The sequence below is a fragment of the Anser anser genome (genome assembly GCF_964211835.1).
Source record: "Anser anser genome assembly, chromosome: 14".
NCBI lineage: Eukaryota > Metazoa > Chordata > Aves > Anseriformes > Anatidae > Anser > Anser anser.
This window is the reverse complement of record NC_139735.1, coordinates 2,205,913-2,222,414: the sequence shown is the minus strand read 5'-3', so window position 1 is coordinate 2,222,414 and position 16,502 is coordinate 2,205,913. Positions and strand designations below refer to the sequence as shown.

General features: G+C 47.8%; 1 protein-coding gene across 5 annotated transcripts in view; it reads right to left on the bottom strand.

The window, feature by feature from the left end:
- Positions 1 to 3,314: 3,314 nt before the first annotated feature.
- Positions 3,315 to 16,502, bottom strand: part of FNIP1 (folliculin interacting protein 1) — a 73,459-nt gene continuing 60,271 nt past the window's right edge. For all 5 annotated transcript variants that reach the window (XM_083799234.1, XM_083799235.1, XM_083799232.1 and 2 more), the window contains 7 exons: positions 14,501 to 14,647; positions 12,327 to 12,496; positions 9,931 to 11,356; positions 9,401 to 9,569; positions 7,977 to 8,174; positions 7,457 to 7,572; positions 3,315 to 6,533 (listed from right to left, as the gene is read on the bottom strand). In XM_083799234.1, coding sequence (XP_083655360.1) covers positions 6,455 to 6,533; positions 7,457 to 7,572; positions 7,977 to 8,174; positions 9,401 to 9,569; positions 9,931 to 11,356; positions 12,327 to 12,496; positions 14,501 to 14,647 — 2,305 coding nt within the window. In that variant the 3' untranslated portion in view covers positions 3,315 to 6,454. The remainder of the gene's footprint in view (positions 6,534 to 7,456; positions 7,573 to 7,976; positions 8,175 to 9,400; positions 9,570 to 9,930; positions 11,357 to 12,326; positions 12,497 to 14,500; positions 14,648 to 16,502) is intronic.

The window sequence follows — 16,502 nt, the reverse complement described above, 5'->3', positions numbered from 1 at the left end:
ACGATGTCTTTGAAAAGCTGTGTTTGGGTTAAGGATTGTTTCCACCCCCACCCCCCCCCCACAAAAATGGGAATGGGAATTCACGGCTGCGAAGGGATGCAGTCGGCCAGATGCAGGGCAGATCTCTCGAGCTGAGGATAGGGGTCTCAGATTTTAATACCAGATCACTTCAAGCCTTAGTTCTTAAAAAACTCTGTTTCCATGGGAAGAGCCTGGTTTATACTAACCTATAATTTAAGAAATGGTTTGCAGATTTAAACCCTATTTTGAAAAATAAATTTGCCCGCAGGCTGATGGCTTTTGCAGCCTCACCAGCATCAGAACAATGTCATGTGAAACGACAGAGATCAAGACCTTTATTAAACTGTTTGAGCTGCACAAGAAAAACAAGCCTGTGGAATAAAGTGCAGGATCATTAATTATTGCAGCACAAGCAGCACAGCTGTAATTATCTTGTTCGCCGAGAATATCTCCCTCCAGTTTTATCAGGCTTCCTGGTAATGCATGCAAACAGGAGCCCTTGTTCTTTCTGCTCTTTTGGTAGCGATCAAAATTAGGCAGGATTTCTAGTTACAGCTGCTATTAATAAATCTACTCCTTGAAAATTTGGTGCTTAATTTCTTAGGATTCAGTGCACTCAATAAGCTATTGAAAAACGTAATTGCCCATGGCTGTGATTTTGAAGTAATTATAGAAGAATTACCGCGTCTATTCTTTTCGAATGAATCTAAACTCTCCAAAGTGAGAAGTGGCTCTGGCAGGAAAAAAATCGAGCTCACAGCCCTGTTTGCACCCTCTTCCCCAGCTCACCCTTCACAAGCACCTCTGTAGCACGGCGCTGCCCGCGCGGGGGCTGCTCGGCACCAAAGCTCGCGCTGGGGAGTTGAGGAGCGAAACGAGCCCCAGCTGAAGCAAGCTTCTGGTTACGGCGGTTGGAAACCGAACAAGAGCAGCCAAAGGCGGACGGCTGGGGAAAGTTCCCCTCTCTCAGCGCTTTGGAAAGTGCGGGATGGGTGAAGCCTGGAAACAAAGCCCCCAGCACCGAGCAGGGCCCTGCTGGTGCGGCCAGAGTGGGAGGGCTGTGCTGGTGGCTGCCCCTGATCCCGTGGGCGCTCGGCTGGTAACGGGCCGAGGCGAGCCAGGAGCCGGCCTGCAAAGGGCTTGTGGAGCTCTTCAGGCCACGTGCACCTCACCGGTAACGTCTCCAGGCACAGGAGGAGCTCCGTGCTGACATGGTCTCGTTTCTGGACGTTTTTCTGGTGTGCAGTAGTTACGGGTGCTGGGAGCGCCCCGTGCCCTGCCGAGGCCGGCTGCCCCGGAGCGCAGCTGGAGCCGAAATGTGCGCGGTGGCGCCCGCCCCGCCGAGCAGATGTCTTCAGCTCCAGCTGGGAACAAACAGCTGGAACGGACGGAGGTTTAAAGTACAACTCCGCTGCTGTACAAATATTTTTGGTAATGAAAATAAACAAAGAAAGGGGCGTGACACGGGTCCTTGTGCTACTAAGCTTCCAAGGCGGAGATGGGCTGCAAGAGAGCAGAGGACCCGTGCCAGACCCAAGGGGGTGGCATGAGGCCGAAGGCTCCCCGGGAGCTGCTCCTTTCCAGGGGCATTAACGCAGCCCGTGGGATGCACCCGGCCATGCAGGACGGTCAGCAGACGGTGCCATGGCAGAAAATGCTGCCCAGCCGCGGTGCCTTGAGGCCTGCCAGGGCAAGGAGAGCCGCAGCACCTCCCCAACACGCCGTCCCTCACTGCTGCTCCCGGCCCACGTCCCAGGGGCATCCGCAGCCCCTCGGGAGGCTCCGTGGTGGCACCGCCTGCGTGCCAGGGGCAGGGGCTCGCGCCGCCAGCTTCGGCACCGAGCGCCGATCTCCAGGGGCATCAACAGGGTCGGGGCGTTCGCCCGGCACCTTCTGTGCCAGCAGAGGTCTCCGAGCAGAGCCCACGTTGCTGGGGAATCAGCTGCTGTTCTAAAAGCCTGCAGAGATCCTACCAGGATCTGAACTCGTGGTTCTTTGTCAAAGCTGAAAAGCAGCGATTCCGGGAAAACAGCATCTCCAGCGAGCTAGCGACACTTCCCAAATCCAAGCAGTGATGCAGTTCGAATTGCCTGTAGCAATAGCAAAGATGATTTTGTTGTACACAGGCAAGACAAGAAGAATACGCAGCTGGTGTACGAAGCCTGTAGCTGTTATTGTACCACATGAAAAAAGTCAGGGGATGGCTGGAACAGAATGTGCACACTGCAGAGCATAAACAGAGGCGTTACTTTCAGCACACAGCCTCGGAAAGACACGCGCATCCCCAGGGTGTGTGTTTGCATTTAACTCCGGTTACAAGGCCACTGTTTGTAATGGTAAAAGCTCAACTTTGAGCATCACATTCGCAGAGAGAGCACAAGAAGGGTTCAGGACGAGCGCTGTGCTCGTGCAGACCGCAGCTCGTGCAGAGCTGCCTCCCACCCTGCACCCCCGGAGCAGTGCCGCTGTTACACCACCCTACGCCGCACAGGACAAAGCCACCTGCTCCTCTGCGGAGTCGCGGGGAATCGCACAGGGGATGAAAGGTGCTGCGGCACTTGCACGCCGGCTTTTGGCTAGGCAGCAGTTAGTTAACTTCTCCTTTGTATCAGGAAAATCAAGGGAATTCCAGAAAAGGAGTAATACGTGAAAAGCTAGTGGCTAGCGAGTGCTGTATCCCTGTCTGGCTGGGGATATAAGAGGGAAATCAGTTCTGGGCATTACCATCAGCATTTTCTGGATGCTGCAGTGATTCTATTGCTGAATTTACTGCTAACATAATCTCTGGCCAAACACCCACGTGGAGACGCATGATCCCCTCTAACCTCGCGCATCCCCTGTCAGGAGGACACCTCATGATCATCTGCTCTGGTAACACAAAATTCTCCGTGCAAAAATTCTCTTCTCTTGTAGGGAAGTAATTACAAACACCCTGCTAGCGGGACAATCCGCTTCGCAGGCAAATTTCGGAACGATGTACAGCCCAGAGAGAGGAGCGCTGCTTTATGCACACATCTCTTCCAGCACCAGCCAAGACGCTGAGGATCACCTTCCTGTCTGATTGCCCCTTTTTGCACCACTGCCATTCACAACCGAAGGGACAGCGAGCACAAACCTCCATCCGAAATGACCAGTTCCTTGAGAGACCCCGAAGAAAACGGCTGCAGCACCACGAAGCAGACCCAGAAAGGGACGTGTGGTAAGAGGCGCGCAGATGTCAAGCCTGAGATGGTTAGAGCTTTTAGTGTCACCAGCACGCTCTTACTGCAAGTATTAAAAAAATACACAGAACGTTCCAGAAATAAATTGACATACTGTATTTATTGCACAAATTTCCCCTAAAATTGGGAATGGTTATTATAATACAAGTGCACATCTTGGGAAATATATACAAAAACAGAAGAGAGAACAAGTATGTACATTTTACCCAGCATTTTACAAGTACCACCATCTAAATAATTTAGAGAAAGCAAAAAAATTGTCATAAAACATCTATAATATCTCATAGGGAAAACAGAGGCAAGGTTTTGTAAAATCCTTTCTTTGAAATATTTTTTGTTCTTAGCAGCCCAGTGTTTGCCAATTGAAACAAAAAACGTTTGCCAATTTGCGTGCCTAGTACTTAGTTTTCAGCCAGAAAATTAAGACATGTTAATGGAGATTGATAATAGTGGAACAAAAGAAACCAAACGCATTAGTCGTCTATTCACATAAACAACCGTGATATACTTTTTAAAAGCCAACGCTACAGTCCTGTAAAAGATCCCTTTTTGTATTATTTACCAAATCGACACACGTACCACGTTGTTCACGTACCCTAGAAGTTCACTTCCAGAAAACCTCCCCGGCACACGACAGCTTCGTTCGTGTTTTCACCACAATGGCAATAAAAAAACACTGCCGGGAGCGCCGCGCGGGGCCGCGGGGAGCCGGCACCCCTGGGCACGCGGCGAGGAAGCCGCATCCGTGGCCTCTTTGCCTTGGAGTGATAAAACAAATCCTTACGCCGATGTTAATGGCTTGTGTCGGGCAGAAGGCAGCACAGAAGGATGCCACTGACCACCAACTCCCTTCTCCTTCTCACGTTAACGCTAATCTCAAGCTGTGCAAGGGCTTCTCGTGCTCCAGAGTCAAATCCGCTTCAAAGTGCTACCCGCGATTTGCCTACTGAAGGTTAAATGGAGAGCATGGTGTGTCCTGTCCCAACGCGCTGTAAGCACAACTGCGAGGTGCCACGACGATGGCGTGGAGCTCCCAAACCACGCGCTCAGGTTGAACACGTCCGAGAACGCACCGCAGGCAGCAGCAGCAGCGCATCCATGCGCTAACGCCATGTGTCAGAGCAAAGAGTTAAAAATTCGGATTCTGAGCGCAATCCTGTATTTCCTTAAAAATGTGTTTACACAACTGGGCCCCTGCATTTTGTGCTCATTCCAAAAGCCAGATGTAAAACAATTGTGTGGCGAAGAGAGGACGCTTAAAGAATAGGGGAGAAACATTTCCTTAGATCACACAATAAACACAAGTTTCTTCCCTGCAGCAGTCAGTATTAGATTTTATATACAAAAGAGTTTCAGATGACACTGCCTGTATTAAAGTTGGGTTTGCTCGCTAACGTCGACTCTGTCCTGCGTGGAAATTGGTGCGGGTTTGCCCATGTAGGTCTTTCCTGGAACAGAGTCTGAAGTTACAGATTTTAAATATCACTGAAAAACCACCCTGGGTGCAATCTGGCCCCAGCAAAGGAAGGAAGGAGAGTTTTGTCATTGAGAGCAGTGGGGCAGGGATCTCTCCTATTGTTTTCAAGTTTATAAAATGGTTAAAATAGATTGTATTTAAAATAACTCTGCAAACAACAATAGAAGGCGCGCTATGCTATTGAAAATATGATTACAGAATGACATATTTGTAGAATCATTTATGCAGCTTAGTGACCAAGTGACCATGTATCTCCTACTTCTGTGGATAATCCATGAAGCCCAATATACTGAACGTAATCAATGGAAACAGAACCAAACATCAGCAACATGAATTGGCTGCTAGGACAAATAAGCAAAGAAAAGCCCATAATGAAGTGTCCAGTTAAACTGAGGTAGTAGAGCCTTTGAAAACATAATCCACCTACCACTGGATATTTACATTACTTACACCAGATTGGTTCCATCAGCTATTCTTACAACTATTGTATATACAATGACAAAACGGTGATGGCTGAGTAAAGGAGAAATGCTGAGAATAAAATAAACAACATTTCCTGCTGGTAATTACACGAGCGAGTAGAAAAGGGATTAGAGCCATCTGCATCGAGGGTATACTTTGTCCAAAAATAATTTTGGTATTACTACTCTATGGTGTAATCAATGTTCATTTTTTGTAGAATGGTTTTAAAAAATATATCAATTAGTTACCTGAGCAATTAAGGGTAAGAGTCTGTTCATTTTTTCCCCAATGCTTTGGTACAATTACTTCTAGCTCATTATTTCAATAGCTGGCTGACTGCTGTAAAAATAATATGATGTTGCAAGAACATTACAGACCATAAAAAAGTTAGAGGTAATAGTCATGTCATCCTGGGGGCCCCATGGGGAAACTTCAGCCAATGTTCTTTTTTTTTTTTTTCCCCTAACATTTTGATTATGTTGTCAAAAAAAGCATCACTTAATATAAAGCAACATTTAAACATTATAAACATTTAATACTGGTTACGACATCCAGCCAAGAAAGAGAATCTCCACCTTTAGCTTGCCCGTTGGCCTCTCCCTGCCTCCTCCCTGTCCCCCCCACTATTCCCTCTCCTCAGGAGAAAGATCATAAATAAATTCTGGAGCTGAGTGTCATTCATTAATAAGCTTTTTACAAAACAAAACAGTCCCCCTCCAACCCTTGTTCTTCCTCTGGGAAGTATCCAGAACTTGCCTACTAGGTGAAAAAGTAGAAGTTGTTTACAAATCATTGTAGCTTGAGAATTACAGATCTGAACACGATCCTAACTGATATAAGCCAGTCTGAAGACAGCTGCTGCCTTCTCTTGTTAAGTTTATAATTGGCAATAGCATCAAATATTTCTCAAAGCAGTTCTTCCTTGCGTTCCCCAGTATAAATTACAGTTAGCCATTGTGGCGGAAACTGATAAAAAAAAATGCAGATCTTCAGCTTTCGCTAAGATCTTCACTTTTCCGTGGTTGAACTCTTGGGCTTACTCATTTTCCTTTTTTCCTTTCTTTATCCATTTTTTTTTTTTTTTTTTTTTTACAAAAGACCAAGTGGGAGAGGAACAGTCTCCAAGTGTTTGCACGATGTGCAGTCATATATGGAGATGGTGCAGCTCAGCGAGCAGGCTGTTTCAGCTGCTGCAAAGAGAAAGGATCCAGAACAAGTTGTCTTCCACTTTGTTTCCAGGGGGAAAAGGTAAACGTCTGTGCCCTCTGGCATTTCAGAGCAGTATCTGGGCAACATACGGAGAGTGAGTGCTTGCTACAGCTGCCAGTAAAGGGAGGTCGCTGGATTCAATCCTGAAAGGAAGCAAAAGAGTCACGTTTAATCTGACCCAAAACACAGCTGGGCTGAACAAGTGCATTAGGAACTCTGTTGCCCGCTCAAGCCCGAGTGTTTGTACTTGGGCTGTGAGCGTGCACAGCTCTGAGTGGCAGGACATTCCCCAAGTAGAATTCAAGCCAATCGTGCTTCTCTCCTAATGCGGTACTGCCAGCTGGGTTATGAACTCCAGCCACCGGGTGGTTTTAGCATCCACTCCAGACGTGCCTGCTCAGACTGACAGGTGACAGGCCTGCGCCGCGCTCCTACCTGCTCGTTTCTCACAGGGGCAACAAAGAGGTGAGATGGCAGATGGAGGGAGGAGAACCAGCACATCCCCTCCTGCCCTCCAAGTAAGGGCGGCAGCAGCTGGGGAACAAAGCACGGGAGCAGAGGGCCAGGCTCAACTCCTGCCGCTACCAGGGAGCCCTGGCACGGCGCTGCAGCTGCTCCCCATCTCCAGCTCCGTGTGCCTCGCTGCTCACCCTGTTCTCCTGCACAGAGATATTCAGAGCTTTCCTATAAACACCCTGTAAATAGCTCCTCTGCCTGTGCCCCACGCCCACGGAGACATATTATGTGCCTTACATGACACGGAGGGTGTTTTCTGCCATGCAGGGAAAGTCAGCCTGGAGGACTCGGGTGCCCCACGTTGCTCAGTGCTCACTGACCAACTAAGGAACGAGCCCGATAAGCTCTGGAGTGCTGAGCCCAGCTTCCTGCCCGGAGGGAAGAGAGAGAGGCTGGGGGGTCCTCGGGATCAAGCAATGGCTAAGGAGAAGCCTGCAGCCATGGGTGATTTATGCCACACCACGGTTCCAGTCCCATTTAGGAATCCATTTTTCTGTGCTTAGAACAAACCCAGGCGGAGGATTTGGCACCAGGAAGTTAGTGATCGTACCCCAGCACAACACCCAGCTCTTTGACGTGAACTCTCATCTGGCCCTTGAGATATTCAGACAGCATCTTGCTCTTGAAATAGAGCTCCTGCAGCCGATCTTCCAGGTGCATAACACACTAGAAAGCAAAGAAAGACGTGTCAGGGACAGCACAGCGCCGTGGTCAAACCGCACACAGCCTCCAAGCAGAACACCCCAGACTCCACACATCTACTGCCTTTTCTTTGCCCGTGTCTAGGTGAATAATTAGTAACACATTAGCAGATCTTTCTTTACTGGCAAGACTCCCACTTTTGAGCAGAAGTTTTTGATTGCTTTCTAAATCAGAATTAATGAGACAGCTGTCTTGAATACAGGGCAGGGTTTAAATAGACAGCTCAGGCAGCTACATCAGGGGATGGGCTGGCTACTGAAATTGTGGCTATGCACAAGTAAACTGAGCAGAACCTTACAACATCTTTAACCTCTGAAGTGAAAGGATGCTTTAAGAACATCACCCCCTCGATTTTCATTCATACTTACAAAGTTTGGAGACAAATTATGCTTGTAAAGCTGAAGAGTGGAATGAAGCAGGTTAGAGACGAGACTGGAGACTAACACTTCTTTTCCCAGCTTGTTATCGATCATCCGTCTCTGGCTACTGGCCACTTGCACCGTCCATTTGTCCGTGTCTGCAATAATGCAGACGGCTTCCGCAATCGGCTCATCCAGAACAGGATGCTAGAAACAAAAAAAGAATAGCAGACCTCTGAGAACAGCAACTGACACTGGCTTCTTCACAAAGCATCGCTACCCTGGACAGCAGGGGCAGCATCCCAGACCCCGCCTCACCTAAAGCACGGTAACGTGCTAAAAATTGTGCTCCATCCATTAAAAACAGAGCTTTATTGTAAGCCAGGCACGGTCTTGGAAGGATAGTCCTTATCAAACATTTTATTCCAAGCTTGTGAGTGTGGCACTGGCTGATAATTTTATCTTTGGGTATTTGATATAGAGTTCTGACTGAATATAGGTAAAAATGAGCACATGTTTAAAGCATATTTTCAAGTATATTGTTTGTATTTTAAACCCCTAAAACTGAAAGCACCCGAAACCCAACTTGCTTTTGAACACGGCAGTGTTCACGGGGTCAGCTCTCTTCCCACTTGGCACTGGTTTGCTGCCACAGGAGGGCCAGCAGAGGGAGCACCCAGCTAAGCCTGCGCTCAGCTCGCCTCCTTCCAGCACGTTTCGCCTCCTCTTCAGAGGAGGAGCCAGGGAGGTTTCAAGAACGGAGCACATGGAGCCCCAGTGCGGCTTGTTGGCTCAGCAAGCCCCCCCAGGACTCCCGTTTGATATCGGTCTCCCCTCTCCCCACAAAGCCAGCACCCTCAGAAGCTGTGACAAGTGCGAAAGGAGCTGGTGTCCCTGCAGGACCGAGCGCTGCTGGTGGCCTCACCGCGGGAACACGTCGTGCCCCACGAGCAGCAGCAGCACGGTGGCCAGACGTGCACAGAAGGGGGATGTCCTGGGGGGGCACAGGGAGTCCAGCACAACCACTGCAGCACGACTCCGTGCCTGGGAAGGGCCGCACAGCAGCCTCCGTGTTTAATCTTGCTCAGCAGCATTGCATCCCGTGGGCACTCGGCTGTCAGCGGGCTGCAATGTCTGCAAGACTCCAATTTCCCTAAGGCTCAGCACAGAGATCCATCTTCCCAAGGCCACAGGCCTCTCGGGTGGCTTCTTCAGCATGAATTTAAGGTTTTGTGCTCCAGATTTGCAGGGAAATAACAATGTTTCTCAAATACATTAATTGAGAAACGAGAAAAAAAAATGGTGATCTGGGAGTGGAGACACCTGAAGAGAGCTGTGCCAGTAAGCGTTTCCCCTTCCTGCAGATCTGTGGGTTTGAAAACATTTACCTTTCCTACTGCGACAAACACATTTACCAAATATAGCCTAATTACCTGCACAGCATGAGACAAATCTGACACCAAACAGTGTCTCAGCTTTTCATCACTTCCTATTCCTTGCAAAACGAAGTCAGGGACATACGACGAACAGTAGCCACCCAGTAAGGATCTTCCAAAATTGGCAATACTGGGCTGGACAGAGTTCACTTCAACTAATTTTGACCTGCAAGAAAGGCATATCAAGGAGATGTACAATCGTATATACCAAATTCAGCTTTCAAAGAGGCTGCATTCGCACATTTATCATATCTATTTTAACTTCCATTCAAGCAATTTTTAAAAAGAAACATTTTAAAGTCAGCTTTTGCAGTCAGCCATTGTGGAAGAAAAGGATACGAGCCAAGATCACAATGCACGATTAATATTTTTTTCCAGACCACTGATCTCTCCATATTCTTTTACAACCAGCAAGCTCAAGAGACACTTTTCCAACCACTGATGCCAAGTTAGCCTGCATTCCTCCCAACATGTGACATAAGAGGCTGCATCTGTTTTGGTCTCTATTTCTGCTGAATAGTACTTACCCGGGAAAAGGAATCTCATATTCTTCTGCCCAATCTTCTTGCTCTCCTCCGTAATAGTTACTGCTTGGTCTGGTTAGATCATGACCAGCATCCTCGCTTTCACTGTCACCCAGGGCACTATCTGAACTCTCATTTCTTGGAATGTCCCAATCAATTCCCGGGGCGACCTTTTTCTCTGTGTTTTCTCTGTCCCCATGGGGGACACGAATAGAGATTTTCTCTCTTTGGTCCTGCTCAGCAAAGCAGATTTTGTATGTCTCCTGTTGAACGGAGTCCATAAATTTACAAAATTCGCTAGGTGGTTTGCTAGTCTTTGTACACAGGTTTTTAGAAAACTCTAAACTACTGCTGTGAGCAAGAAGGTCCGTAGCTGCTTGCCCTGGAATATCATCAATAGTCCGGGTTTCAATTGAACTGTCATCAGTAAAATATTCATCAAACAGACTCATGCTCTCAGCGTTGTATGGGTTTGGATTCCAGCTCTGATGCTCGCTAGCAACTTGAGGAAAGGGTTCAGTTGTCCCACAGTCTCTATTTTGGTCCTCACCCGTTTGTTTAGCTTCACAGTTCTGATCAGCAGACACTCCTTCCTCCGCTGCTGGCGGGCTGTGATGCCTCGCAATTTGTTCCACTACTGCCTGACTTCTGAGCTCGATGTCTGAATCAGGTGACATGGAGTCTCCGATGAGGAAAGTCACCTTTGTCTGAGCTTCAGCAGCACCGCAAGGAAACGTATCGCAGAAGAGCTTATCTGGAGGCTTCTTTTCCACAGCTATACCGGGTGACCTTGTTGCACTGACTGCCTGGTTGCCCGATTCCAGCGGGTCTTCATCCCTCCACACATTTGCTGTTGGCTCTAAACCAGATTCTGTCGATACACATTTTTCTGGTGAAGCCGCCCCTGCGCACGCCACGCTCTCCAGGTTAGTGTCCAGGCAGGTTCTCGATGGCTTAACATCAACAGCATCTTCCTGGCAATCATCAGGAACAATAGTTCTGCTCTCGTCTGAAGACGTTTCCAGCTCTACCTTAGGAGTGTTCTGCGTGTCTTCTCTCTCTTGCTGTGAAACACCTTCTATGTTTTGTGCAAGGGAAATCGGACATTTGCAATATTTACAGCTACAGTTGGGAGTTCTCATTTCTTCAGACTCCCTCGGTAGCAAGTTGCCCCTGTTCTTGTGCATGGTGACAAGCACATACTCGGATTCTTCTACTTCCCCTTTCTCCAGCGTGGTAGTTATAACAGTTCCAGGCATGACTATGGCTTCATCTTCCCCATTTTCTAGAAGATGTGTCTCTTGAAGTTCTGAGCATCTGATGAAGTAAGTGAGGAAGTAAAGCAATCTCTGTACCAGGTCATGCCTTTTGCCAACCACAACTGTTTTTGCTAATCTCACAGGTGATCCAATAGCCCCATACAAGTCACCTAGAACAGGAAATAAAACAGACAAATGTTTTGCATCTTTAAAACAAATGATTCCTCTAACGGACAACTGTTGTCCATCTTTCAAAGGCCAAGCCCACAGCAGAAAAATACTGAATCAGAAGAGGACAGCTACGCCAGTATTTTGGTTTTAATATAGAGAATTCTAATGAAGCTGCTGGTATCGTATGTAAGATGACACGCTGGTAGGGAGACATCTGATCTCATCTATTAGGGAGTATTTGCACCACCTAACTTCAGTGCCTGGCTCTGGAGGCTGGTCTCCCAGGTTCCTTATATAGCTAGGGAAGAGAGGAGGCATCTGCTCCGAATTACCCTGGATAGTCTGGAAACTGGGCTGAACTTTTCCCTACCAAAAGAAAGCTGTCAGTAGACACAAACCTATGCCAAGAACGAAGGCAAAAAGTGTCAGTGGCAGCTGCATAGCTGAAGCCTTCTTCTTTTCCTTCCCCTTGAGCCCTCCAATGGGTCATACGGGTTTTTTGACAGCTTGGAAGACTGGGCTCCAGGTTCACCTCTGCCTGTTGTACTGACAGTATGGCCACTTCTCCTCAAAAGATGAATTTCTTCGATTTATTCTTTCTAGAATCAGGCTTATTAATAGCAGCATCCCAAAATACCAAAACGTGGTTTCTTTATGGAGAGAGGACAAGAGAAGGACCAGAATCCTTCATCATCACCAGGGCAGGTGACCTTAAGAGACCTGTCATAGATGACTAAAGAGGGCTTTACTTTTTGGGTGCCATTTTACAATTGATATTGCAAAAACATACAGCATGTATAAAAAAATACAGTGAATACCTTTGAGCCTGAAATACATACTTTTGTTTTGAGTAGGAAACAAAAAAGTTTTAACGTGTTGGGGGAAAAGAAACAAGCATCCATAAAAATCACCCCGCTCGGACCCATTTACACAGCGCTGTTACACGGTTTAGAGGTGTTTGCCACGTACCGAGCTGTGCCCACAGCGGGTTGTACGGGTGAGTTTTGGCCAGCATGTCCACGCTCTGGGAAGAATGCTTTTCCAGGAAGATTCGTATAGGCGGCTGGCCGTTCGGCATGACCGTAGGGACCCAGGCCAGGTGGTTAGTCAGGACCGCAGTCAGTAAGGCTGGTAAAAACCTGAAAGTAAGATGTTGAACAGCATGTTTCCCAGGTTAAACATGTTAAACTGACAGCACTTCCATGGTCTGCATGGGTCATGGATGGCAGAAACAGCCTAACAAAGGCAGAGGACTTACTTTTGGTCCTCTCCACACCTGCAGAGCTCTTTTTTAGAACAGACATCTAAAGTAAAATGAAACATTTTAAACTTGTGGCAACCCAGTTCCTCTCTTTGGCAATAATTATGAGACTTCCTATTTTGAAAGCTCTGTGTTGTAAAACACCTCAAAACCGACTTCTGTTGTTCACTGTAGGAAGACGGTGGCACTCTGTGGCCGCTGTGACACGAGCGCTCCAAGGTGCAGATCCCACATCCTTAAGGTCTGGGACTATTAAATGAGGAGGAAGGCTATGATATTTGCTGTCATATCTGTAAAGTAGCTAGGTACTGTGTTGTTCTATAAAACTGTGATGCAATTTAAGCATGTATGGCTGCTCCTTTTCAGAACCACCACCCCCCAGGTTCCCTAATACCATCAGTAAAAGAAAGAGCTCAGCCTGAAAGGCTCTGTCCTTACACAGGCAAATCAGTTTTCACCAGCTAGGCAAAAAAGCTTTCAGAAAAGTGTTGATTATGTGATTTACTGTAGCAATAGAGCACAGTTTCTGCTGCCAAGGAGGACAGGACAGCCTTTCCCTCCCAGTCCCCCTTCCCTGCAGGACGAGCGTGTGGCAGCTCAGCCCAAGATCCTCCTGCGCACCGACAGATGGTGCTGGCGGCCGCTGCAGCAGCTCCAGTGCCCAGGGAGGAAAACAGACACTAAGCCTCAAAATAATGCTGTTTGAATATTTGACAACTATCACAATCCCTACGGCTTAAATTTAGCCCTGTTTCCTGAGCAGAGACAGCCAGAAGAGGAAAGCAGACTTAAAACCAGATTGCAAACGGTACAGGGCTTGATTTTCCTCTGGCTTCCATCAGTGTAAATCTCGCTATATTGAAAATAAACCAAACAAACCCAAACAAATGACCATTTAAATGTAAATAAGAAGCACAGGGCTCAGAGTGACAGGGACTGAAAGAGGCTAATCCCGGGGAAAAGCTTCCAGTGCAGCGGGAACTTGTTTTAGGAAGGCACATTTGAGCCCCTCATAAACCCCTACGGTTTCTCCCTCGCACTGAGGCAGGAGAAAGTGCACACACTGCCCACTGACTATGACCTCCCAGTCTGGGGGAGGGAAAAGATGACAGCATTACCCTGGGTGGCAAAGCTGAAGGCTGTGAGGAGCAGCGGGTGCCACCTCCCCTGCAGCTGCGCCTTCCCCACCGCACCACAGCACGTTCCCCTGAGCTAACAGCTGGGCTCTCTGCTCATCCCCACTGAGCTCCACATGTTTGTGCTCGTTTTAGGATTTTCAGTACAGCCAAACACTTAAACTTCCCCTATTCATGCCCTGGGGAAAGAGGATGAACTGTTGACAAAAGAGTAAATTTATCAGATTCTGCTGAGTTTACCAAGAGCGTTCTCCTTCTCAGTTTTTAACAACTGCTCAGGGCTTTGTCCAGAGGGCAGAAAGGTGAATGCTAACGAAGCAAACTATTTCTTTAGGGACATTTTACAGAAGTCGGGTTTAATAGCAATTTGCGGTCAGACAGCATTACACACGTGGCTCTCTCTTACTGAATGTCTAACCTTGCTCATCATATGATAACCGATTTTGAAAGGTAGATGAATGCATTTCCCAAGGTATGTTCATCCCCTTCCAGACATACACACCCATCACGCGCTTCCTATGGACGCGTTTCAAATGTTTAGCCTTTACCCGGATTTAGAGGATTATGGAAGGAGGCATTTAATGGAGGTACTTGCTTACTATATTTCTGTTTAAAAACTAATGCATTTATGGATGGCCTTTTGATTCTTTCTCACTTACTACCAAGATTTAAAAATTGATCTAAAAATTGTTAAAAAAAAAAAAGGCGTAAACACATATACATGTAAAAACTAAAATCCACCATACTGGTTTTTAGCAGCGTTTTCCATCAAGAAAGTGAATTCCTTCATGAAGCGATGGCACAGCTGGTTCTTCTCCGGTGTCCCCGACATCATAGTAAGCCAGACGGGCTCCCCGATCCGCGGCATAGTGTAGAGGTTGCAAATGGTCGTTCTAGGAAGAAATAAATAAATCTGGAATTAAACCAAACAGTGACAGGCAGAGATCCCTACTCAGACAATTCATACTCAACAAATTCACGCTCTTTCCCCCTGGGAGAGCGACACCTCCCAGGTACGTGGTGCATCTGACCGGGCCCACCTCGAGCACAGCGGTGGGCACTGACAAAAGTCAGCGGCTGCCCTGCTCTGAATGGACGGAGATGAATGACTGCTTGTTGTGGTTGCTTCCCTGCTTTCACTACGTTTCATTCAAAACACAGAACTCCTCCATAGCTGATTGGTGACTAGTGCGAATTTATGTGCATCTGCTTTATAAAAATGCCTTACAAATGCTTTATAAAAACTTCCCCCCTGCTTTAACAACCGGTGCCTCTCCACGCCAAACCTACCGACACGTGGCTTTGCAGGGAAGGGGCCCAGGTCTCTGCTTTAACTTCAAATGCATCAGAATCAGTTACCCCACGGCTTCAGGGATTATGCACCTACCCACATCCTTTTTGACTTCAGAGAAAACAGTAAATGTATGATTAAAACTCTGGTTTTGCAGCGAAATACCAGGTTAAACCCCCTCAGATTACTGCTAAACTCCTGATCTAAACCAAATTATGGTTTTGCTCTAAGCACAATGCCTGCATTACGACACTACGCGGAGCTAGGTTTTCATCACACTAAAAATATAAGCCTCAAAAAAAAAAAAAATCCACCAAAGGAAATGGCTGATCGATTCAGGTTTCTGCCCACCTCATGTACTGCTTTTTCTGGAGGAGAGACTTTTGCTTTACAGGACATGGGTTTATGTCTAGGAACACCCCTGATTTATACAGATCCTCTCTGGACATGCTGGCCTAAAACTTACAGACACTTCCAGAACCGAAGCAATGGCTGTGCACGGCAGGCAGGCAAACACTCTCGAGCAGCAGCTGCCAAACCTTCGGTGGCTGAGCGCTTAAAGTGAAAGCCTGCAGGAAGCAGAGCCCCGCGCACCGAGGCTGCGGCAGGACGGGACAGCGCGAGGAGGGCAGGCGGCCCCTGCCTGCTCGGGGAGAGAGAGACTGGGCCCTTCTCTGCCTTTTTTTTTTTTTTTTTTTAGCATTTTTCATTAAAAACAGCACCCACTCTACATGCTGACAACAGTCAAAATCAGCCCGGTCTTCCTTAGAAGCCGGATTTTCTGACAGCTTCCCACTGGAGCAGGAGGAGAGGCAGGGAACCCCCTGGGCTGGCTGGGGAGGGGGAAGCCGAGGCCAGGGTCGCATCCAGCAGCCCCCCAGCACCCGGCTCAGCACCGGGCTCGGGCTGTGAACGCAGCGCCTTGATAGCAGAGAGCTGGGGCTGGAGATGGGATTACCGAGAGAAAGCTTTCTGTTCACAGCCCACTAACTGGAGCGGAGGGTAAGGAGGCCCTAATAAAGGGAGAAACCCCAAGACTGGGAATTTCGGAGCTGGACGAGTTTCAAAGCCCCAGACAAGTATCAAAATGTACACTGCAGACGCAGCTGACCAGAGAAGCTGAAGATAAATGAAACAACTCAACCTAAAATAAAGCTCGTTTCTGCTTCCTATGCAAACTAACCGCGCCGAGCCTCTTGCAGCAGGCAGCTCCGCTGTTTGGAAAAAAAGAAACTACTTCTAAACTAAACCCAACATATTAAAATATTTGTTTTCGTTGAAAAGATAGACCGGGTCTTGTGATTCGTTATTTACTATTCTGGTAACCCTGGCTGCATCTGCAGCTGATAGTGTTTCCTCAGCGCGAGATCAGATTGCACTGGCGGGCGGCCAGCAGGCATGTGACTGCAGCGCAGGGAACCCTCGCTGCCGAGCAGCCTCGGCACACACCAAGGGCA